This window comes from Eschscholzia californica, unplaced genomic scaffold (genome assembly GCF_041429995.1).
Source record: "Eschscholzia californica isolate CP2 unplaced genomic scaffold, dmEscCali1.0.p SCAF_2, whole genome shotgun sequence".
In the NCBI taxonomy this organism is placed as follows: Eukaryota; Viridiplantae; Streptophyta; class Magnoliopsida; order Ranunculales; family Papaveraceae; genus Eschscholzia; species Eschscholzia californica.
The window spans coordinates 10,035,066-10,059,278 of record NW_028238309.1 but is presented as its reverse complement, the minus strand read 5'-3'; the positions used below and the strand labels follow the sequence as shown (position 1 = coordinate 10,059,278).

At 36.3% G+C, this 24,213-nt stretch overlaps 4 protein-coding genes and 1 pseudogene across 5 annotated transcripts; 4 read left to right on the top strand and 1 right to left on the bottom strand.

Moving 5' to 3' along the window:
- LOC147556102 (aspartyl protease family protein At5g10770-like) lies at positions 1–3,746 on the top strand. The gene is made up of 2 exons (XM_086663856.1): positions 1–326; positions 2,305–3,746. The coding sequence occupies exons 1-2, from the start codon at positions 209–211 to the stop codon at positions 3,579–3,581; spliced, it is 1,395 nt and encodes a 464-aa protein (XP_086519982.1). The 5' UTR covers positions 1–208; the 3' UTR covers positions 3,582–3,746.
- Positions 3,747–4,325: 579 nt separating this feature from the next.
- On the bottom strand, positions 4,326–7,752 carry LOC147556101 (WPP domain-interacting protein 2-like). The gene is made up of 2 exons (XM_086663855.1): positions 5,953–7,752; positions 4,326–5,161 (listed from the first exon to the last, which is right to left on the bottom strand). Exons 1-2 carry the CDS (start codon positions 7,109–7,111, stop codon positions 4,452–4,454), a joined length of 1,869 nt encoding a protein of 622 aa, XP_086519981.1. The 5' UTR covers positions 7,112–7,752; the 3' UTR covers positions 4,326–4,451.
- A 6,433-nt stretch (positions 7,753–14,185) lies between these two features.
- On the top strand, positions 14,186–15,547 carry LOC147556100 (uncharacterized). The gene has a single exon (XM_086658574.1). The coding sequence runs from the start codon at positions 14,351–14,353 to the stop codon at positions 15,545–15,547; it is 1,197 nt and encodes a 398-aa protein (XP_086514700.1). The 5' UTR covers positions 14,186–14,350.
- Positions 15,548–16,373: 826 nt separating this feature from the next.
- On the top strand, positions 16,374–17,099 carry LOC147556099 (transcription factor MYB30 pseudogene; annotated as a pseudogene).
- Positions 17,100–20,229: 3,130 nt separating this feature from the next.
- Positions 20,230–22,603, top strand: LOC147556098 (uncharacterized). 2 transcript variants are annotated; one of them, XM_086663326.1, is made up of 2 exons: positions 20,230–20,578; positions 20,740–22,603. In XM_086663326.1, exon 2 carries the CDS (start codon positions 20,757–20,759, stop codon positions 22,410–22,412), a length of 1,656 nt encoding a protein of 551 aa, XP_086519452.1. In that variant the 5' UTR covers positions 20,230–20,578; positions 20,740–20,756; the 3' UTR covers positions 22,413–22,603. The 2 variants fall into 2 exon arrangements, with proteins under 2 accessions (XP_086519452.1, XP_086519451.1); XM_086663325.1 differs by having other exon boundaries at positions 20,230–20,618.
- Positions 22,604–24,213: the final 1,610 nt, after the last annotated feature.

Sequence of the window (24,213 nt, the reverse complement as noted above, 5' to 3'; positions counted from 1 at the left end):
CCATTATCAACTAAGAAAAGTTCAGAAATGAATATTCACACACCCTCCCACTAAACAAGCAGATGAGATGTACTCATACATAATCCTCTCTCTCTCTCTCTCTCTCTCTCTCTCTCTCTATATAGAGTGTGATATCTTCTCTATAAATAGTGGGTTAGATTAGCCTTTAACAACAAAACACTTGTAAGAAGTAGTGATTTTCCAAGAAATGGATTTTATTTTATCTATTACCTTTTTCACATTTCTTTTCTTTGCAACAGCACCACCATATTCCTTTTCCTTTGGAGAAGGTAAAACAACCCAACCATGCTCCACAAAAGTTCAAGGTAATCACACAAAACTAGGCATCTTATCTTTGTCTTTGTTTTCTGTTTCCTTATATGTTTAATTGTCTCAAAGTAAGATGGGTTCTTTCTCTGTACTTGATTATCTTATCAAGTTTTTATGGATCTGCATATGAGAGCTTGTGAGCCATGAGATCAATATATAGTTGATATTTTCAGTACAGTACTTCATGTATGGAAGTCTCAAAATCTTTTCTGTCTACAAATATGTGGTTTTTTCACATAATTTGTGGCATCTTGAAGTCCATAGTTCAATTTCAACAAAACAAAAAAGGGTCCACAGTTCAATGCTTTAGAGCATATGGTACATGTAAGGACGGGTCACATAACGAACGACCACATACCGCTCTAGTGAGACTGTTTACAAGTTGTAACCAACTGTACTGGAATCACAAATAGATTATTACTGTATTAAAAATGCTAGATAACAAGAAAACTAAAGTATACTCTCAACAGAAATTCTATTTGGTTTGTCGTTCTGCACAATTTATTGGATCATAGTGATAGGAAGTACGAACATGACAAACTACATAAAATTTCTGCCTGAAAATCTGTCTGATTTTTCTTTTTCCGTAACTTTTTTTTTTTTAAGTTTGTGGCAGAAAGAAATATTTTTGTGTTTTAGGTCTTTAATAGAAGGATCAACCTAACACTCAGAGCTCTACTTCATCTTCCCTATCATTGCATCTAATTTTTGGTGAGATGCAAGTGCACAACTAATTAAATATATAAAAACAGCAACAGGATGTGTCAATTTTTCCCACTATATTCTGTACCACTCAATAATAATATATGCAGTTTTCATGTCAAATCACCATTAATGGATGGGGATTATTTTGGGATTGAAACTTGCCCATTAAATAGTAGGAACTCACTTATTGTTCAAGCCCTAAATTAAATTAAATAAACAAGTTTTCTGAATAAGTGGGTAAAATGAAACCACACAAGTAGGGGTGAGGAAAATCGAATCAATGGACAAAACTACACCAAGTCAAATTGGACCGGTCGGTATTTGGGCCAAATTGATCACTGTTCGATTCAGTTCGACTGGAAAATTGAACAACTTAAATCAGTTTGGTTTGACGTCGGTTTAGATTTCTAAAACAGCTCAAGCCAAACCGAACGGACCCTAAGGAATTTATCGTACTAAAATATTATATATAGAAGCAGAGAGTAAAAAATATTAAACTTTAGTAGTAAGTTCCGAGTTATCTTTATTATCTTAAGTTAATATTAATTTAATAAAGTTTAAATGTGTTAAACTGAAAAGGATAAGAAATTAAAAGAACCCTAATCAAAAATAAAAAATTTATATTTTATGCAATGAAATTGTTGGGTTGAACCCTGTCGGCCGGCTGAATAATCGGCTCGGCTTCGGCCGACGATTTAGTTAAACCGGCACTTATTGGTTCGAGTTCGGCTGAAGCTAAAATCGACCGTTGCTCACCCCTACACATACATAAGAAAAAGAATAAATAATGGAAAAGTGCTCTAAACAATCTCACGGTGATGGAATGGAGTGCGATGCTCCTCCTAAGAGGTTACCCACCATTCCCTAGTGAAGTCTTTTTAAACCGTAAAGTCTAGATATGCCAAAGCAAACAATATCACTAGCAGCCCAGAAGACTAGTCTGTATCGCCCCATAACACATCATCAGCACGTTCGTTCTACTATGATGTGATCTTGAGAAGGGTAAAACAATCTGATATCAGTAGAAAGACAGAGTGTCAGTGCTCCTCTTAGAAACTCCCATAACATAAAGTTACTTAATCATTCTGTCCTAGTTTTTGTACTTTCCTAAGAGTTAGTTGACCACTACACAAAACAAGTCCATCAAATGACCATAAGATGCATTTAGAGTCCCTGGATTGACTTGGGTTGTGGGCTTGGGTTTCATGTTTGGGCTTTAACAATTCACAAAGAAAAATGGGCTTGACATATTTTCTTATCTCTTTGCAGATGATCACCACCAAATCAACAAATCAGGTATCCACCTAACATTGCACAAAGTCCATGGGCCATGCTCACCTCTATCAACCCAACCATCTCAACCGTCGACCAAAATTCTAAATAACGATAACGAACGTGTGAGATTCATCAACTCTAGGCTTACAAACCCCATTAAAACCACCAAGAAAACTCGAGATCCGCGGGGCAAATCCATAGATATTCCATTACGATCCGGATTATCAATCAATACGGGTAACTACTACATAAATATGGGTCTTGGTACACCATCAAAATCTTATGCCATGATCATTGACACTGGTAGTTCATTAACATGGCTTCAATGTCAACCTTGTCAAGTATATTGTCATACCCAAGTGGGCCCTACTTACGACCCAACCACATCGAATTCATATAAATCCGTATCTTGCGACTCTGCCGAATGCTCTGGCCTCGAAACTGCTACATTAAATCCTTCTTCGTGTTCGAGAAAAAATGTATGTATCTATCAGGCAAGCTATGGAGATAGTTCATATTCTGTTGGGTACTTGAGTAAAGATACACTAACCCTAGCTCCATCTGAAACCCTAACCGATTTCGTTTATGGGTGTGGGCAAGATAATAATGGGCTTTTTGGAAAGGCAGCTGGACTTATTGGGCTTAGTCGAAATAAACTCTCAATGATGGCGCAGTTGATTTCCAAATACGGAGGTGTATTTTCATATTGTTTACCTACATCTTCATCTACGGGTGCATTAACGATAGGAAAATCATCTTATAACCCTTCGATATATAAATTCACTCCCATGTTGACAGACCCTCGAGATTCTACCTTATATTTTCTACAGTTATCAGGTATAACTGTAGCTGGTAAACTGATTGACGTCGCTCCACAAAAATACAAAACATCAACTATTATCGATTCAGGAACAGTTATCACAAGATTACCTCCATCAGTTTATACGGCTCTTCGTGTGGCGTTTTCGAAAGCAATGTCAAAATATACACCAGCTCCCGCGTTTTCAATACTTGACACGTGTTACAAGGTGAGTAGTAAAGGAATAACGGTGCCCGAAGTAAGTTTGGTATTCTTAGGTGGTGCTGATATGAAATTGAATGCTCTAAATATTGTTATAGAAGTGGATACGGACGTTACGTGTTTGGGTTTTGCTGCTAACGGTGACGATAGTGATATTGTAATTATCGGTAACCTTCAACAGGAAACGATTAAAGTGGCTTACGACATTACTAATTCTAAAATTGGATTCGCTGCTGGTGGGTGTACATAGTAAAAGAAAACGCCGGTGATGTATTTTATAGTGAAGGTACTTTATCTATTTTACTAGGTTAAAGATGAAATATATATATGTTTAGATATTTGGTTTCCATGGGAGTGTAATTTGTACATTAATAAGATGATTTCATGTAATTGTGAATACTTCGATTTTACTGTGCAATTGTGGTACTTTGTTATCTTATATACCAATTCCACCTCTGCCCTCTCCTAAGGGTGCTCACAATTGCTGAAGAATATCAGCTATAACAGCTCAAACTACAAGGACGATCGACCCTCTCTCTAATATTTAAAGAGGGACTATCAATCCTCTCCCTGTCTCCCTCTTAGCTCAGTCTGACTCGTCAAACTAAGAAATCGGGCACGCCATTATGTTCATCTCCTCGAGCTCTTCAGGTTAGAGCCAAGAATCACCCACATCCGATTCTGGATGAATGAGATATTCAAGTTTTGAAGTTTTTTGATGAAATTAGTTAAAATAGAGACTATAACGTAAGATGGGAAAGTTAGGTGAGGATCGTTCTTGCAATAACCTAACGTCTTTACTCTCTTGTTTTAGTTTTCGGGATACTTTCGGGCATAAGCTAGATCCTATGGATCACGTTCTTCCCGCCCGAATCCTATCTTGATATTGTGGGCTAACAAGAGTTCCAACATTTCTTTCATGCACTTAGTTGATAGGTGCTGTTAGGTAAATATACATAAAATTTAAAAGCATGAGATGCTAAAATCAGAGACAGAAATGAACTAATCCTTTAATTTATGATTCATGATGTAGTAGGTTGCTAAAGAACTTCAGTTTTAGAACCAAAAACATTTTACTCAGATTCAGAACGAGGAACTTAGATAACATTGATAGGACTTTTTAGGTCGGTACCATCCCATCCGGTTGAGGAAACAATTGCTGCAAAAACATCAGAACCCATAACAACAGCAATAGAAACTGCACCGAAAAACACAAAGTGTACTTACAGCACCTATTCTTCATCTTCATTACTTCGTCCGAATCTAAAGTCTCTTCACTTGAAGCATCTAACTCCTCTATATGGCTTCTCAGCACATTAGTTTTTATTTTCCTCTGGCTGAAGTTTTGAAACATCTGACTTTGCTGAGCTGAAGTAGTTTTCTGCTCCTTAATGACTGCATTTCGATCCTCGGAAGCAACTTTTAAGTTCTGGGTTGTTCTTGATATCAACAGATACTCAACTTCAGCTTTTATCTTCTTCTGAAGTACATCCTCGAGCTGAGCCTCCATCTCTCTGAACTTATCCTGTAGAAATGGTAGATTGGTTCCTGATTCTTCATATTTTAGCTTCCTTCGGCTTATAATATCTTCCAGTTCGGCAATCCTAGACTCCTTAAGCTTGAGTGTTGAGGATACCTCCTTTAGTTTGCTTTCGAGATGGTTCACATTCTGGTTTAAATCCGTTACCTGAGCTTTCAAAGGGTGGGAGCAACTTTTGTCTGTTTCATCCAAATTAGTGGAATCGAAGTCCATCGCCAAGCTTTGACTTGGAATATGCACCTCAGGTTGCAGAATAGGTTCCTCCCCTAGCTCCCTAAAGTTTTGAATTTCTGCATGAAGAGCACCATAATTCAGCGACCAGAATGCTCTGGAAAGTCGATACTAATTACTAGGTAAGACTTCGATCATACTAACAACTCAATAAAATCGTACACAACTCTAATATATGCAGGAAAAATACACATAATAGCAAGCAAACAGGAGATATGTCATAACAGAAGCTTTTGTCGATTTTCTCTCAAATGGCCGAAACTTACTGTGTGAACCTTGTACAGAATTGAAGTTTTCGCTCAAGACTACTGCCCCATGGTAGAATGGTCGAGTGCGTAGTGATCCCGGGCCCGGCATAAGAATATTTCAACATTTGTAAATAACAAAATGACACACACCCTGTCCGAAATGAATATAAAATATTCATTTTGACAATTGATGAATCAAATACATCTAAGCATAACCACAAAAGAAGGATCTTAATTGGAACAACATCGAGTAGGACTCTCCGTAGCTTTAAAACCTAAAGGAAGTATTTCTCATTCACGATGTACTGAATCATTTCTTTGTCTTTCATCTGATAAAGATTTTAGGTTTTCGATGCTCGGTTACTCTGTATTTTAATTTATATTTATTAAGGCCGACACGAATTATGCTTCATTTGTGTGTCGAGGATAGATGTTAACTGCTGATCCATATAATGGAGGTTAAATAGAGTAGGAGACGAATACAATCATGACAAAGTAACAACAAGAAGCCAACTTGATTTACCTAGGCATACTTGAAGATCCATATTTATTGCCAAAATGTAATAGCAAAAAAGAAATACTATTAAAGAGCAAAAACTCACCAATTTCAAGTGCTTCTTGAACAGCCTGGAGAGAAATTATCGATTTGAGCAGAGGATCCCAATCTCCATGAGTTTGATGACTTTCACTTTCTTCTCCCTTCTCTTCTAGCGATCCTCCAACCGAAACACCATTTTCAGAATCGTCTTCATTGCCAAGAAAACCGTCTTCATTGCCTCCCGCATTACCTTCGAAGTAGTCCGTCCCATCGTCTCTACAAATCTGAGGATTACAAGCTTCAACTCTCTCACTATTAGCTTCATCATAACTCGAAAATATCTCTCGTTGTCTCCCATTACTACTACCATAAACACTACCTTTCTGATCAGATCCGACACTGGAATGCGAGTTTTCCATCTCAATTTTAACGTTTTCTCCACGAAACTTTTTACCAGTGTCAATCCTACCCTTTACTTGTTGAACCTTTTGACCTACATTACTTGAATTGCTTCCACTTTGATTCTTCACCCTGTGTTTTTCCTTCGCCGACCCACTTGCTATATGAGCATCATGCCTCAATTTCGGACCACTGGCAGCGGTTGAAGATTTGCTGCTCCGATCCCCACTATTCTCAGAATCAGTACCAACAGCAAAATTAGATCCCCCGATTTCGACCGCTAAAGTTGAATCCACACTCAATTCCTTAATAGCAAAACCATCATGAAGATCTGAACTTTTTCCAACTGATTCAGCAGATGCAGCAGAACCCTCACTTCTCTGCTTGATTTCAACAAATTGAGATCTAGGTTTCATGGCTTCGGGAGGATTCGGAGGTCCTCGTTTTAAAATTCTATTCGAATCAAAACCATTACCTTCATCTTTGGTAAATTCTCTTCTTCTCCTCCTCCATTTCTTTAACCCATAACCTTTTCTTGCAGGCGATGTCTCCCCAGAAACACTAGAAGAACTTTCAGCCACTTCCAGGGGCTCCTGAATTGGAATTTCACCAAAACTTCTTATTCCTTCTAGGGTTTCGCCGTTCTCATTCACAGGTAAAGTATTATTACAATTTATATTATCAGCCAATCTTGAGTCAGGAATCAAATCAGCACAAGATCCATTATATTCTAATTTGGTTCCATCAAAACTACTAGTTCCTTCTAGGGTTTCATCATTCTTACTCACATTTACAGATTCAGAAGAATCACCTCCTAAATCCATCACTAAAAACCAATCAAGACCTAGATTCAATAGCTCTTCTTCTAGGTTTCTTTACAAATTTGAAATTAACCCATATATAACATAAATTCCCTCTATCTATCTAGCTATCCTCTTTGATTCTCAATACTCAATTCAGATCTAAAATTCCCAAATAATTCAAATTTCAAGAATATCACTAGCAAAAAAAGGTAAAAATTCTAACCAGAATTCACACAAAATGGGAACTTAATTAACTAATTTCCACATCAATCAAATCCATATAATTTTTATAATCAATTGAAGAAATTGACAATCTAAAAGAATCATAAGGGAAGATCTAATTATGGTTAAAAATTGAAGTAGAATTCAATTCTTGAAAAAGGGTTGATTTTGAATTAGTCAAATCAACATAAAAGGACTGAACTTTAAAGATCATACCTTATTTATAAATTGACCTAGAGAAGGTATAGAAATGGAATTCTTGGAAGAAGAAAAAGGTTTTTAGAGAGAGAAAGTGATGGAAGATTTGTTGATGATGGAAGAAATGGTTAAACAGTGGGAAGGGATAATAATAATAGATTTTCTCATAGTTTTTTAGTCGGCCGAACGTGGGAAGGAAGATTGCCAAGTTATTGGGTGGGGTCCACATTGGTGACGTCATTGTCCCTAATAAACAGTTTATTCAGGTGAGACATTTTGTGGATGCTACTATTTGGTAGCAAACTTTTGCCCGACCACAATTAGTTTCTTTTTTCTTTTTTTTGAGAAATCGAGTATGATCTACGTTAGTCATTACAAGGCATAAATACTTTATGAATTGTGATGAGCACGATAACCACCTAATTTAAACCACAATGAAAGAGGTCTAAAGTCCGACAACATGAAAGAGGCCAAAAGTCCGACAATTTATTTTATTATTTACTATATATATTGCTTAAATTACATGAGATATATTGTCTATTTATTGTGTTAGTAGAATCTTTTCTGCTGTCCCAATATTTCTAGATAGGGTAAACGTGAGTTATAGTAATAGTCGTCTCAGTGATACATAGGTGGTAAATCCAAGTTTTTATCTTGAAAATGTCTATCAACGAAAAGAAAAAGCATTTGTTGGAGGGAGCACTATCCATTTTTCTTAAGTTTAAAATTCCAGCTCACTTGTTGTAAATTGTAAACAATCCCGTATCAGGTGAAAGGTAAAACGTGGTGCATCTTAAAGAAATTAAGATCTACATTCGATGTCGTGCGTATCATGTGAAAGGTAAAACGTGGTGCATCTTAAAGAAATTAAGATCTACATGGTGTCGTGTTTTAAGAAATAATAGGTTGACCATTTGATACGTGAAGAATATCATGTTGTTTCTTCAGTATCTGCCAAGTGCTGCTAACATCCATGTGATCATTGAAATGTGGTTAGTTTTACGAAAAGTATTGAAATACTGAACAATCACGTGCAATGTACATGATGAGCAATTTTACCAAGTCGATTGTGCGTGAAGTGCACATGTGATGCAGGGGCACCCGGCATGGAGACTAATTCCATGACCGGACCCGGTCATGGTCCAACCGGCCAAGGAGAGAAGACTTAGAAAGTTCTTATTTTAGTGTGTTTATTAATTAATTTTGGTTTAGGAATTATGCTATTTTAATATTTCCAATAATTGGAAAGGTCCAGAGTTAGTCCAGTTATTTAGGCAAGTTGCAGTATTTAATTATTTAGGAATTCTAATTCAAGTCTATCTAGGAAAGTCCAAAACCCTATAAGAGAGATATCTAGTTTGTCTATTATTTTCAGATTTGAGAGAAAAACCCCATTGAAGTTTTAATAAAGTTTATTATTTAGAGTTATTTGATCTTTAATTTCATTGTTCTTATTTAGTTATTTCATATCTTTAATTCCGCTGTGTTTCTACATCAAGTGGTATCTAGAGCCATAATTTTTTTTTTTTTCTTCATCACTTTTATCATCATGGTTAATACTACTACTACTAAACCAGCTAAGGAGAAATCACCAACTTTCTCTTCTGAATGGGACAACATTAAAGAAGGGCTATCTGCAGGAAGAAAATTGGAAGAAGGGTTCAATGAGTACAAGAAGGAAACAACAGAAAAATTCGACAAAATCGATAAAAGATTCGATCAACTCAATGACTCAATCACCATCATCTCCAAACAACTTGAAGGTATGTGTAAAAACCAAACTCCACCTCCTACCACTATCACACATCAACCCTCACCACTAACGGGCACCACCACCACCACAACCACTCGGTTTCCCCCTCTAGGTTTCTCCTCCGAACCGACGACACCACTCTTCGGCCACACCATTAGCCACCCTCCACCAATTATAACACCACCCTTCACCACCTCCTATTCACCAAACACATTTTTTCCAACACCTAGCTACCCCCCCTATACCCACTCTTCAACACCACCATCATTCTCCTTCCCCGAGCCGACGACAACACCACACCGACCACCACCCGAGAGCCACCTCTCGGCCGATCACAATACCCTCACCACTCCACAAACCAACAACCGAAACATCACCAACCTAACCCAACCAATTGGCCCTTTAGGAACCGTTACGACCCATCAAGACCCACGTACCCTTTACCCGTATAACCGATACCCATCATTCCCAACAAACCCAATCGAAACCAACCCACCGTACCATCAACATCACTACCAATACAACCCTCATACCGAAACACGATCAACCACCACACCTTTTGATCCGGTCACACCACCTTCACAACACCGTCGCCCCCTTGAAACCGAACCACACCACAACTTCCCTTTCCAACCCGACAACACTACCAACCAACGTCATCAAAACCACCCGGTCAACCGAAACCGAGACCACCTCTCCACCAATTCTCTAAACCGTGACCTTACTACCACTCTCACCCGTCCAACCAACATACAACAACGACAAACTTTGGGAGTACAAAGCAACCAAACCGAACGTGATCACTACATTCCACCCACCGACATCGAATCTCCAAATCCTAGTTCATCATACCGTATTCGAATGGAGGTACCTTCATATGATGGTTCGATTAATATTGAAGATTTCTTGGATTACGTCTCTAGACTTGAGATATTTTTTGATGTTATGCAAGTTGAAGGCCCTGAACAGGTACGTTGTGTAACTGGTTATTTATCTAAAACTGCTCTTACTTGGTGGAAACAGGAATCTGAGAATCGTCGTTTATTAAACCTTCCACCTATTTCTTCATGGTTAGAATTGAAACCATTAATGTTCTCCCGTTTTCTCCCTCCGGATTATGAGAACCAACTATGTGTTGATTATTTACGTTGCCGCCAAGGAAGACGTTCCGTTGAGGAATATGCTTCGGAATTCCAAAGACTTATTACTAGACTTAATCTCCCAGATTCAGAGTCAATGAAAGTAGAAAAATTCAAGGACGGACTTCGTAATGATATTAAAGATTTGGTTAATTTGAGAGCTTTTAATTCGGTTTCTGAATGTATTAGTGTAGCTCGGTCTTTTGAATCTGATTCACGTTCAATTTTTCGAGGACATAGTACGAGAAATCAAACAGTCAGACCTCTACCAGATGAATTAGATCAATCAAAGCAGGCGGAAGACGGTACTAAATCACTAACAGAAAATCCTTATAAAAAGCCTCCACCAGTTAAGTGTTATCGTTGTTTTGAAACAGGCCACTATTCTAATGCTTGCCCCTCTCGCGGTAAAGCTAATTTGGTAGAAAAGAAAGCTGATTCGGATACAGATGAGGATCAATTTGAACGAATTAACACTATTCCCGACAATGGTGATAGGGTTATGTTACTCACTCGACGAGTTCTTTTCACACCTTTCAAGAGGAATTTATCTGAACGAAAGAATTTGTTCGTTACACGGGGAACAGTACTGAATAAAGTTTGTACTATTGTGATTGACAATGGTTGTGTAGAGAATTTGATTTCTACTAAACTAGTCAATTTCTTGGGTATTCCTACAGTGATTAAATCAACACCATATAAAACAGCTTGGATTCAGTCCGGTACTACTACAAGAGTTGATCATATGTGTACTATTAATCTTTCTATTGGTTCTTCTTATGTGTCTACAGTTAATTGTGATGTTACATATATGGATTTATGCCACATCATATTAGGACGGCCATGGCAATCTGATGTTGATGCCACTTACCGTGGTCGTTCGAATGTTTATGAATTTCCATGGAAGAAGAAGATTGTGACATTATTACCAATTGAAGATGGATCGGAGGAATTACATTCTCTTCACAAACGGTTCGGGACGAACCTCTTGAGGGAAGAGGATGCTGATGCAGGGGCACCCGGCATGGAGACTAATTCCATGACCGGACCCGGTCATGGTCCAACCGGCCAAGGAGAGAAGACTTAGAAAGTTCTTATTTTAGTGTGTTTATTAATTAATTTTGGTTTAGGAATTATGCTATTTTAATATTTCCAATAATTGGAAAGGTCCAGAGTTAGTCCAGTTATTTAGGCAAGTTGCAGTATTTAATTATTTAGGAATTCTAATTCAAGTCTATCTAGGAAAGTCCAAAACCCTATAAGAGGGATATCTAGTTTGTCTATTATTTTCAGATTTGAGAGAAAAACCCCATTGAAGTTTTAATAAAGTTTATTATTTAGAGTTATTTGATCTTTAATTTCATTGTTCTTATTTAGTTATTTCATATCTTTAATTCCGCTGTGTTTCTACATCAACATGTAAAAGCAAACAGATGCTTAAAGGTTTTCGTAAAGGGCCTAAAAGTAAATTTGACATTAGTTTGGGGGCATTGTCACTTGTGTATTAGTTTTAAAGGGGACAAAGGTAAAATTCTAGTTATAAGATTAGTTAAGATGGCTAATTGGTAAAAGGAATTTCATTAAGGGAGAAAAGGGTAACTTTTGCAAAACATACAAAAATAAAAATAAGACAATAGGTCGCTAGTATTTATAGAGCAGCTAAGGATATTGGGAGTACAAATTATTTTTAGATTTGAGTCTTTCTCTCTAACTAGTAAATTAGTTTTTAAAGATTAAATTTAGTATGTAGATAAAAATTATTAAGAATTAACAAAAAACAAAAATATTAAATTCATAAATCATTCTCATTGGGTGTCCGTGAGCCTGTGACGGAATCATTACCGAAATTTCTTCTCCTTCTTTTTTTTTTCTCCCTTCTACCTATGTTGACCCCGGTCTCTCTTCCTTATTTTGGTCCAAATCCAGACAATGGAAACCTTTGCCTGAAACTTAGACGAGAGAATTACTGAAACCCCCTAACTCTGATAATGCTTTTACTGAAATCCCCCACTTTAATTAGTAATTACTGAAACCCCCCAACTCCGTTTGATTTAACAGATTTGAGCCGTTAGTGGGAAGGAAATGACTAAAATCTCCCTTTGCTAAATCCGGACCTAATAATGGGAGCAGAAAATGGGGCGCCTTCGACTAAAAACAAAGGCGCATATATCACCTTTAATATCTTCTCCCTCACTTTCCCTTGTCCCAACCCAAATCGTCTTCATCTCCCGCCTCCCATCAAACGACTTCATCTCCCACCTCCCATCAAACCAACTCCATGATAATGCTCCCTTGCTAAAATTAACCAGACGAAATCAAGCACAAGCCGAGCAGCTGGCGTCTTCGACTAAAAGGTTATGAATTCATTCACTCTCTCTCTCCATCTTTCCCATCAAACCAACTCGGTTCCCTTGCTAGAACTAGGGTTTCTGTAGTAGAAAAAAACCCTAATTTTGGGCTTTTGAGAGATAATCTGTCTTCAAGAAATATATATATAAAGCAGTTTCAAGAGATAATCATCACATCTACACTGGAAAGGGGAGCGAAACCCTAAAATTCTGATAAGGTTTTACTCTTTTTCACTGTCGATTTCCTAATTGTCATTAAAGAACTTTACTAATTCTACTAATTCTATCTCACTCTAATTTTAGTGGATTGTTTTCAATCTTGTTCACATTATAGTAGTGGTTTATTCATATGGAATTTTTGATTATCCATAAATTTGATAACTATTAGACAACCCTCTCTCTTCTAAATTAGGATTAATAATGGAAGCCTAAATCTAGGTTACCTTTTGGTAGGCACACAGATGAGTTCTTTAAAAAAAATCAAATATTTACATGAATATTGAGGTGATTAATGGAATTCACCCATAACCATGAAAGAACAGAACAATGTTGGTATTTTATGGCTTACTTCATGTTGATCTTTAGTACAGTTTTCGTGTATAAGCAATTAGTATAATCGGCAATTTTGATATACCCATTACGTAATGACTTTCTTTGATGGTTTTAATCCTAATCCACTTGAAGTTTGCCTACATGAGTCCATGCACACAGTAGAGGAATATAACATTTGCTTCTCATGCTTATTGTCCAACTTGATTGTTCATATATCATACACAACATGACTAGTACTAATATGAATATCCAAGCCTGCTTACTAGACGACTTCATAGATTAACTTTATGTTGCTTTTCACAAATTCCAACTTGAACTAGAATTTTGATTAAAGAGTACCCTAGAATATGTTCTCATGCAAGCTATGTTTTTTTTTGTTTATGTTGAAACCTCATGCAAGCTATGTTGGCATATAAAAGTGGGGGGTTTTAGTAAACGCATTATCAGAAGTGAGGGTAAAATGTAAGAGGGTAAAAAAGTAATATTGAAATTATCAAAGTTAAATCAAACAGAGTTAGAGGGTTTCAGTAATTACTAATTAAAGTGGGGGGTTTCAGTAAAGACATTATCAGAGTTGGGGGGTTTCAATAATTCTCCCAACTTAGACGAAGGCTACCTCAATCTTGATCTAATCGAGGAAGGAAACCTTCATCTAGTTTGGATCCAGAAGAAAGTTGCCTTCGTCAGGTTCATATCCAGATGAAGGGGCACTCATTGTCTGAGTTTTGGACGAAACCCCTTCGTCTGAAACAGATGAGAGAGAGAGGAGAATAGAGAGAATGAGAGAATGAGAGAATGAGAGAGAGAGAGAGAGAGAGAGAATGAGAGAGAGTTTCTAAAAAAAAAAAAAAGAAAGAGCGAGAGAGTTTCTAAAATTTATCTTGGCTGTAAGATGTGAGCATTTATTACTTTCACTTCCTCTGTTTCATCAAACCCAAACCCCACTTTGTTCGTTACTCCTCTCTCTCTCTCTTTCTTGTAGTTGTTTACTCCTCTGTTCTTGTTCTGTCTCTTCATTTTTTCTCTACACCCATTTTCATTATTAATCATGGTTGATCCATTGCAAAACTCCTCCATGAAATTAGGGTTTGATCAAATTGAGAAATCAATCAAGAAACCCAAACTAATATTCAAACTGAAACCTAAAACCCTAGATGATTTCATCATAGAACAACAACAACAACAAAACCAAGAAACCCATCTTCAGATTCAGAGAGGGGATCAAAATCTAGTAGAATTCAAGGGTTTTCATTGGAACCTCAAGAATCAGGAATCTACTTTATCAACAGAGGAGAATAATGGTGGTCATACTGAAAACCCATTTCAAGAATCCATTAATGGTGGTGGGATGAAGATTCTGAGTGAGAAAACTATTTGTAGGGTTTGTGGTAAATGTTTTCCTTCATTGAAATCATTATCAGGTCATATGAGAATACATCCTGAAAGATCATGGAGAGGGACTAAACCTCCTTCTTCAATGGGTAGTTCTATGATTGATCATCAAATACAGAATTCTTCCCCCAGTTCTGAGAAATCAAATTCTTCTGGTTTGTTACATTCTTTGAGATCATGGGGTTCTACAGATAAGAGAAGAAGACCTAAATTAACAGATAATGAGAAAACAGCCATTGATGCTTTATTAATGCTGGAAAATCTGGTTGTTTTTCATTCTTCTAAAGAGGACAGAGAGAAAACATCAAAGAAAAGAAGAAGGAATATTATTTCAAGACCTAGTATTACTGAATTTCAGTACTACAAGAAACCTAAAATTTGCAAGGAAAATGGAACACCTAGTTCATTGTTTGATCAAGAAACAATAAAGATGGGATCAAAATTAGAGATTTTGAAAAAGTTTGATGAACTTGAAAATATGTATTCATGGTGGAAAAGCCCTAAAATTTCAGAGGGATTCAACTTCAATAGTCAGATTACATCAGTTCACAAGAACAACAAGAAGGGAATTGGTGACTCAAATTTCAGAGGGTTTTCATTGATAAATGCAGTAAAAGAACTTACCCAAGTTAATGATCAGTTGAAGGAATTGAAGAACAATGTCGGTCGACATGAATTGAAGATCTGCAATTCGATGATTTCGACAGTTGAAGCTCTTGGAGGACATCAATGGGAACATGATACTAGTACAATCAGAGCTCCCATTGACTCAGTAATGTTGATTGAAGAAACCCTAATTGCCAATAAGAAGAAAATAGAATTTGATCTCAATGAACTACCGTCTTCCCCATGATGAATTTTTATTTGAGTTAAAGTTTAAACAAGTCTGTGATTTTGATCATATTATCTCTATTACTTAGACCTGAGTAAGATATATAGATTGTTGATCATTATTTTGTTACTTAATTTTGTAATTAGTCGATCAATTTTGTTCATACAAGTTCTTTTGGAGTTTTATGTTCTATAAGAATAATAAAATTTCTTCATTTTAGAATTGAAAAATTACTTTTCTTGAATTTTGATGTTTTTTTTTAATGGTAGGAGATTTTCTCATTTGCCTCGCCTGTGAGGTTCACATGGGTCAATGGTCATGATGAAAGTTCATGAGTTCTAGATGATTATTTCATCACCTTTATTTAGGTCATGATCTCAAATATTTGTTTTTTTTTTTTTTTGATGAGATCTCAAATATTTGTTAATATCTCTATCTTCAATTGTTTAGAGCTAAAACAGGAGGGTTCCAACAGTTTTTACTTTCTAAAAAGATCTTTATGGATATTGTTACCTTAGAATGGTTATATATCTATAGTTAACGTAGTTCTAACCTATAGTAGAAAAAAACTATCGTGACACTCTAAAGTTTAGAGTTTGACTGTTGCATTTGAGATACCTTTACATTTTCTTAATATGTAAGGGTGCTTCTAAAGGCACCTGACCAAACAGCTGTTAGCATCCATCTCTGTTGGCACCACGCCCAACCGCTCTATTCTCTGTTGGCACCACTCAAGTATGTAGGCACCGGTCCATTATCTGTTGACCCTAACCCCTCCATCCATCTCTGTTAGCTACTAACCAAGCTATGTACTAGCCATCCTCAATTAGACCTAACTCACCACTGATCAAGAAGAAAAGATGATTATCCACCTTCAAGCTCTTTTGGGTAACAGGTAAATATACTCATTACTTCTTTGTCTAGAACTAGATGATATGTCTTGTTGGATTTGTGTTTGATCTATTATTTTGTTCTTTTGTATAGATGGGCTGCCATAGCTTCTTATCTTCCTCAAAGAACAGACAATGATATAAAGAATTACTGGAATACCCATATGAAAAAGAAGCTCAAAAAGATTGAATTAGGTTTTAGTGATCATTTCACAGAAGGGTTTTCAAGTTTAGAACCAATAGCTAAAGGCCAATGGGAAAGAAGACTTCAAACTGATATGCAAACAGCTAAAAAAGCCCTAACTGAGGCTTTATCTATTGAGAATTATAAACCCATTTCTGTATCTGAATTAAGTTCTTCATCCATTTGTTCTGATTCACTTATGTGTACACAAAACCCTCAACCAACAACAAGTACATATGCATCAAGTACTGATAACATTTCAAGATTGCTTCAAGGATGGATGAAGAACTCACCTCCTCCTAAGTTTTCTCAAACATCAACTTCAGGAACTACTACTACACAAAGTTCAAGTGATCATGAAGGAACCCTAAGTGTTGTTACAAAATCAGATGGATGTTTTCAATCTCTATTAGGGTTTGATCATTCACTCTATTTGGTTTTGCTCATGGAGTATTATTCAGTCTCCAACATGATTCATCCAGTTGTGACAGAACCCTAACTCACCACGGTCAATGTCCTGCAACACTGGTTTCAATCTTTCAATGCTTTCATAGACGCTGACTTCAAACATTTGAGCTTGAAAACAGAGAACCCCAAGATTAGTGTTCGGATGGTATCATATTTCTTTCTTTTTCCCTCCATTGTTGATCCTTGTACACCAATAGGAATTGAGTCTAATTTGTTGTTAGCTTTGAACCTTTCCCTTCAAAGTTGTGGATAAATTTATTAATCCACAAAGGTGAACGTGTCACCCACATTAAAAACGAAGAATGTTGCACTCTTTTCTAGGGTTTTGTTTTGGAAGAAGAATTGATTAGGATTCCTTTTTTGTTGGAAGAAGAAGATGGAAGAAGTAAACGAAGGTGAACGTCACCCACATTAAAAACTGGTGCTTATAGAGACCTCGAGTCAAAAATCATTGACTTGAGTCAACAATATTTTTGGATGCTAACAGCTGTTTGGTCAGGTGCCTTTAGAAGCACCCAATATGTAAGTAGTCCTTACTTTTAACCATACACACATGCGGAGTAGGCAATAGGCATTCTGGACGCATTGGCACACTTTGTTTCTCCAAGTCATGGGAAACCTTTGTATTTTAGAATTCAGATGTAATCTCATAGTTGAGGTTAGCTATTCAACAAGTGAAGATCACACATAATTGAGACGATGGTTAACGCTAGTAACTTTGGGTTGAGCTCTTGGATTTGACCGCAGATTTGAAAAACCACTTACAAACGCTTTAAACCAATTCATTTCCGATAACGCTTGGATCTTCTGTCTTATAGTGGCTGCTGGTCATGAGCCTGTGCTAAAGTTTCAATCAATTGCTCTGCCGATATCCTGCGAGGAAATTAAGAACATAAATACAATAGATCAAACAAGATGAGATCTATTTACCATCTGCTCTCAAATGAGGTCTTAATTGTTCTTTTGGCATCAAATCCAAATATGCCATTCCTTTTTTTTTTTTTTGAATTGTTCAATGTGCCTCGAACCCTTGACCTCTAAGATGGAAGACATTACCTCTTACCACTCCAACCAAGGGTTGTTGGCAAATATGCCATTCTTATGGATTTCTTTTGTTATTTTTATTTCTTTTTTCTTATTTTTTCTTCTCTTCTCCACTTAATTTCTCTTTTGTCTACTTCATCTCTCCTCCACTTCGGCCATCGTCAAAAAAAATTATTGGTCGGTTTTCTAAAGATGACTCTTATTATCTGCCTCTCCGTTTATGAAGTCCAACGAAGAGCCCCTTCAGCGAAACCCTTTCATCAGTGAAGGGGACTAATGAAGAGAAAATATCCCTTCCTCACCCTACAATATTAATATACATTTTGAAGCGATGGGGTCCTTTTTCTTCGTATTATTGAAATGTATTTTCATTTGCCCTAAAAAAAACTATTCAAGTCTTCCAAACCATCCCTAGCTAATTTTGTTATAAATCAATTGCTAATAAAATTCATAAGAACCGGACTGAAGAAAACCCATATTCTCAATTCTGGTTCTACATAATTGACTAATTAAGGGAGTTGAGATATTTAAGTCTGTGGAACATTTTAAATGGAAAAGAACCTAGCAATTTTGAATTTTAACTATGTGTCAAAGTATATTAGAGTGACCTTGATGGCGGCCATCATTATAGTGGGCCTCTCGGCCAAAGTACTAGTAGGCCTAACGGCCAAGTCGTCGCCTAAGCCCGCATTAGTATAGTTACCGGTTTGAGTATTTAGGGTTTCCATGTTTTAGTATTTTAGTATCTTAGCAATCAAGGAAAGTATCCTTTAATAATTATCTTCTTTCTTTATTTGAGTCTATCTAGGAAAGTACAATCTCTATATAAGAGAAGTCCGGTCTGTCTTGTTAAGCATTGAATTGAATTATCAAAATACAAAATCTCCTTGATTGCATCTTCTTCTTTAATTATTTCAGTTGTTCTTCGTTATTTTATCGTTTATTCGTTATTTCATCAACTTTATTTCCTTAGTTTAGTTTAATAATAATGGTGGATTCCATTACTTTTACGCTTCCGCAACAATCTACATCAGACTTTCTAGTCGACAATCTTCGCCATCTGAGTGATATTTCTACTATCATTTTTGAGATATGGAAAAGTCTTCTAGTCTCTTTATTTAATGGTGGAGATTATTGCTCTAGATATATAAAATGACATATATATATATATATATATATATTATATTTAGGGTTATTTCTCAAATGACCCCCAACTTTGTGACCAGCTTCCTGCATGGCCCCCTACTTTAGCAATAATTCCCGTATGATCCCATTTTTCTGTTATCTTTAACTTTCCGTTACTCTCTCTCCTTCATCTCATTTTCTCTCTCCGCCAAGTCACCTATCACGCCACATCATCATCTTCTCCGGCTGGCCAAATTTCCGGTCGGCGACCTTCAAATTTTTTTTTTTAATTCTCTCTCTTTAAAAAAAAAGAAATTTTTTTTAGAGAGAGAGAGAATAAAAAAAAAATTGAAGTTTGCCGGCCGGAAATTTGGACGACCGCGACTTATGCTGGAGAAGAGGATGATGTGGCATGATAGGTAACTTGGCAGAGAGAGAAAATGAGATGGAGGAGAGAGAGTAACGAAAAATTAAAAATAACGAAAAAAGGGGCATACGGGATTTATTGTTAAAGTAGAGGGCCAGACAGGAAGCTGGTCACAAAGTTGGGGGCCATTTAGAAAATAACCCATATATTTATTTATTCAGCATCCACTTGGATTAAAGTGATATGAGTATGAGCTCATAAATAGTAAGAAAAATTATCCAAAAGATCATACTAAACTATCCTAAAAGATTATAACCCATCGGTTATAATTGGTAATTTGTTAAACATCTATAAGATATGACTTTGCAGAAACCACTAAACGATGACGTTAAAATATTCATCATTAAATAGCTTACCATGAAGACACTAACGCCACACATTGCCAAATCTGAATGGTGGATTATCAGTCCACTAACCTGAAACAGTATCCGAAAGTATTTCTGCAGAGAAGATTAATAAGTAAAATATTTTCGGGTTGTAGTAGGATAAGTTCATCTCATGAATCTACACTTATGAGTAACCCACTTATGTAGAAATTTCTCCTCAATGTCTTAGAAAATGTTTCACAATCATCAAACAAACATTCAATCAAATCCCCCCAATTCCTATATCTAGGTTCCAATTTTTGGTTCTAATTATCCTATTGGTTCCATGCAGTTTGAATAGTGCTAGTTGAGGTAAGCACTAGTACCGATATAATCGGAAGGAAATAAGGAAGTATGGAAAGAGAATAATGACGGAAAACAGAATTAGAAAGACTCGACAACGTGACAGTCAATCTTCAGCAGTTAGAGAGAGAGAGAGAGAGAAAAACTTGATTCAGTAGTGTGAGAGTGAGAGTTTTTTTTTTAGAGAGAGAAAGAGAATTTAGGTTTTTTTTCATTGTTGGATTGAAAAAGGCAAACAAATCCGAGGTTAAGAATCTTGACTGATTTTGCTTATTTTATGATCTGGGTAGTCATTTTTTTTCTGTTTTGAGCTTGATTTCGTTCTGTTTTCTACTTATTCTTCTTCAATCACTAAACCCTTTTTAGCTCGAGTCTAATCTCTTTTATTGTTTTCTGTTTGATTACAGTTCTGTTTTCTTCATTCATGGATAATCCGAAGAACCCTTACGAAAAACCTAAAGAGAAATACAAATGGAGGAACCTCAATCGATTCTTTGAAGAAAACGAAAGAACCCATGTTCAGGAAAATAACCTAAATTCATTAAAACCCATTATCAATCAACATCAAAAGCTCAAGACTTCATTAATGGAGGAAACAAAACTACAGGAACTTGAAGAGTCTTATAATGGAGATTTGAATACTACTTGTAGGGTTTGTGGTAAGTTCTTTCCTTCAATTAGATCTTTATCTGGTCATATGAGAACACATCCTGAAAGACAATGGAGAGGTATTCAACCTCTTAAGATTCTTGATCATCAAAATCAGAATTCTTCTTCTTCTTCTTTTAATTCTGGGAAATCAGATTTGTTTGATTTGTCACAGAATCTGAAAAATTGGGGTTCTACTGGGAAAAGAGGAATGATTAACTTAACTAAAGATGATCAAATTATTGTTGAAGGTTTATTAAACGTTGGGAAAAAGATTGAAGAAGAAGAAAGGTCTAAACTTTCATTATTAGGTTTTCCAGTGAAGAGAAGAATCAACAATTCAATCCAAGAAACTCAATCGAAAAAACCCAAAAATCGTATGAAAAATGGGAATTCAGGAGCTGGGTTTAATCCAGAAATAGTGAAGATGGATTCTAGATTGAAGATTTTGAATGGGTTTGAAGCTGGAAGAAAAACCGAACTTCATCAGTACAACAAGCCTGAAGTAAAACCTAAGAATGATGAGCAAAATGGGGATTTTGAATTGAAATTCAATCTTGATTTGATGAATATGGATTCTAGATTAGAGATTAGTAATGGGTTCAAGGAATTTTATCCTAATAAGAGAGTAATCGATCAAGCCGATAACATTTGCTCATATTATAATGTACAGAGGAATTATGAGAATTTAGTGAAGAGAATTCATGGAAATGGTAAAGAAACACCACCAGTAATCTCTAATGAATTCAAATGCAATATCTGTCACAAATCATTTTCTTCTTATCAAGCTTTAGGTGGTCATAAATCAGGTCACAAGAACTGCAAGGATCATGATGAATCTTCATTACTAAATGCAGTAAAAAACTTCAACCGAGTCGATGAATTGCAGGAGCTTAATGTTTCAATGGTGAAGAGTAGTGCAACTATACATCAGTGTAAAATCTGCAATATGTCGTTTTCGTCAGGCCAAGCTCTTGGAGGACACCAGAGACGGCATAGGGTTAGCCCGCTCGGTGCTACCATTAGTTCAGAAGTAGTACTTGATGAAGCCCAACGTCGAACAAGCCTAGTCGGAGGTCCCATTACTTCAGACGCAGCAGTACTGGAAGAAGCCCGGTATAGAGCTATCCCGGTCGGAGCTGGCACTAGCTCAGAAGTAGTACTTGAAGAAGCCCGATATCGAGCTGGTCCGGTCGGAGCTGCCATTAGTTCAGAAGCAATACTTGAAGAAGCCCAACATAGAACAGGGCCGATCTCTCGAGCTACCATTAGTTCAGAAGTAGTACTTGAAGAAGCCCGATATAGAGCTGGCCCTGTCGGAGCTACCATAAGTTCAGAAGTAGTACTTGAAGTAGCCCGTAATGTGAAAGATAAGAGGATGATATTAGACGTGAATGAATCGCCGTTCCCCTTAATGAATGTTATGAGTTAGTTTATGCATTTGTGATGAATCTTCTTATGGATATACTAAGCTCATTGTGTCTTTTTGGAGCTTCATCACTTTTTTTTTGTTGCTTTTTTGTTCTTCCTTGTTATGAAATGAACTTCATTTTTTTGTTTACTTTCTTGTACATGAAGATAATGTAAAGAAGTTCACTTTTGAATGAAGTTTATGTTATCCAACTCAATTCTTCGTACATATTTTGTTTATGCAAATGTTAGCATAGGTAAAAGGGCGAAGAACCTCACCACCAAGTTTCGAGCGCTGCTCTCACCTGTGAGAAACAACAAAACACGATATAAAATGGTAATTGTATCTAGCGGTTTCCGTCTATACACTTACACGCCTCACACGAGAAATAGGGTTGATGGGTTTTGGCAGGCTAGGTTCAACCCAACCCGCCAACCCATCTGACATAGCAAGTCAGACCATCAATCTGAAAAATTTATCTAGAGGAATGCATTATGACTTTTTAAATGCTTTTTTATCTTGTGAATTGAAGTGAAAGAAATACCTAACTTTTGTCATCTTCTATTTAGAAGTTTAAAAGGTGGTTTGTGTTTTATTGGTAATTGTCCTTCAATACATAAGTTATTAAGTTGGAACCCTCAAATTAATTCCATTTGTCGATCATCTGCATTTCTTCCATACTCCTAATTTCTTTCGGCTTCATAAGCTAGTTTCTTGACGCGTGTAGAGGTATCACTATCTGACATCAATATTACCGTGTTGGATATAACGTGAGCTAAAATACCAACTTCTAGTTTCAGGAGTCCTCTCACATTTCTATGAATACAATGCCAGACATAGCCAGCTTTCTATGTTCTATTGTACCATGTTTAAGGCGGTGTTCGTTTTCCCATTGTCTAAATGTGACTCGTCTGAATCTAACTTGTTTGACTCAAACAAACACAAATCAACTTAAATTAGTCATTCAAACAAGTCTGACATCACGGTTTAGACAAAAACAAGCATTCACAAATCCGAATCAAGTGAGTTAAGACTCGATACAAAATGTTGAGAGCAGTTTCTGAAATGCTCTACACTAAATACAAAATGTTGTACGTCAACCGATACTAATATGCAGAAAGAATAAATTTTTTTTTTAAATATGTTACAACTGCTCTGAGTGTATAGTAAAATGCTCAAAACTAGAAAGCCTTAACATTACATAGGATGGATGCACAATGCATTGTTGTGGTACAGAGGTTTGTTTTACTTGCCTCTATTTTTCCCTTATCTTGGCATCCTAGTCCTATGTTTGTTAACGACTAGACTAGACTGTTACTAACTACTAAGAGCATCTCCAATGCAAGACTCAAGAAAAATTCTGAAAATTTTATGTGTCAAGTGTGAAAAGTGGATCTCTAAATGGTCTCTCTCTTATTTAGCCATTTAGACCATTTAGAGATACTCTATTGGAAAACCTTCTCCAATGCAACACTGAAGATAAACTTTAAAAATCTATATTTTGGTGTAAAATTAATTGATTTGCTTATGTAGCACTCAGAGATCCTTAAGATGAGAGCATCTCCAATGCAACACTCAAACTCTAAATCTTAGAATGCCACATAGGATTTTTTTAGAGTTTTTCTTTAAAATCCATCTCCAATGCAAAACTCAACATGAATCTCTAAAGTGATGTGTCAAGATTTATTTTAGAGATTCTTAAGAGGACACTCTAAATTTAGAGTGTCCTCTGCAGATTCTCTAAGTGCCACATAAGCAAATCTATAAGTTTTAAATCAAAATATAGGTTTGTAAAGTTTCTCTTGAGTGTTGCATTGGAGAA

Coding starts and splice junctions, on each gene's coding strand:
- LOC147556102 (XM_086663856.1), top strand. CDS start 209: ATGGATTTTATTTTATCTATTACCTTTTTCACATTTCTTTTCTTTGCA. Junction 327..2,304: donor ATGCTCCACAAAAGTTCAAG/GTAATCACACAA, acceptor ATCTCTTTGCAG/ATGATCACCACCAAATCAAC.
- LOC147556101 (XM_086663855.1), bottom strand. CDS start 7,111: ATGGATTTAGGAGGTGATTCTTCTGAATCTGTAAATGTGAGTAAGAAT. Junction 5,162..5,952: donor TCAAGAAGCACTTGAAATTG/GTGAGTTTTTGC, acceptor CTCTTCATGCAG/AAATTCAAAACTTTAGGGAG.
- LOC147556100 (XM_086658574.1), top strand. CDS start 14,351: ATGGTTGATCCATTGCAAAACTCCTCCATGAAATTAGGGTTTGATCAA.
- LOC147556098 (XM_086663326.1), top strand. CDS start 20,757: ATGGATAATCCGAAGAACCCTTACGAAAAACCTAAAGAGAAATACAAA.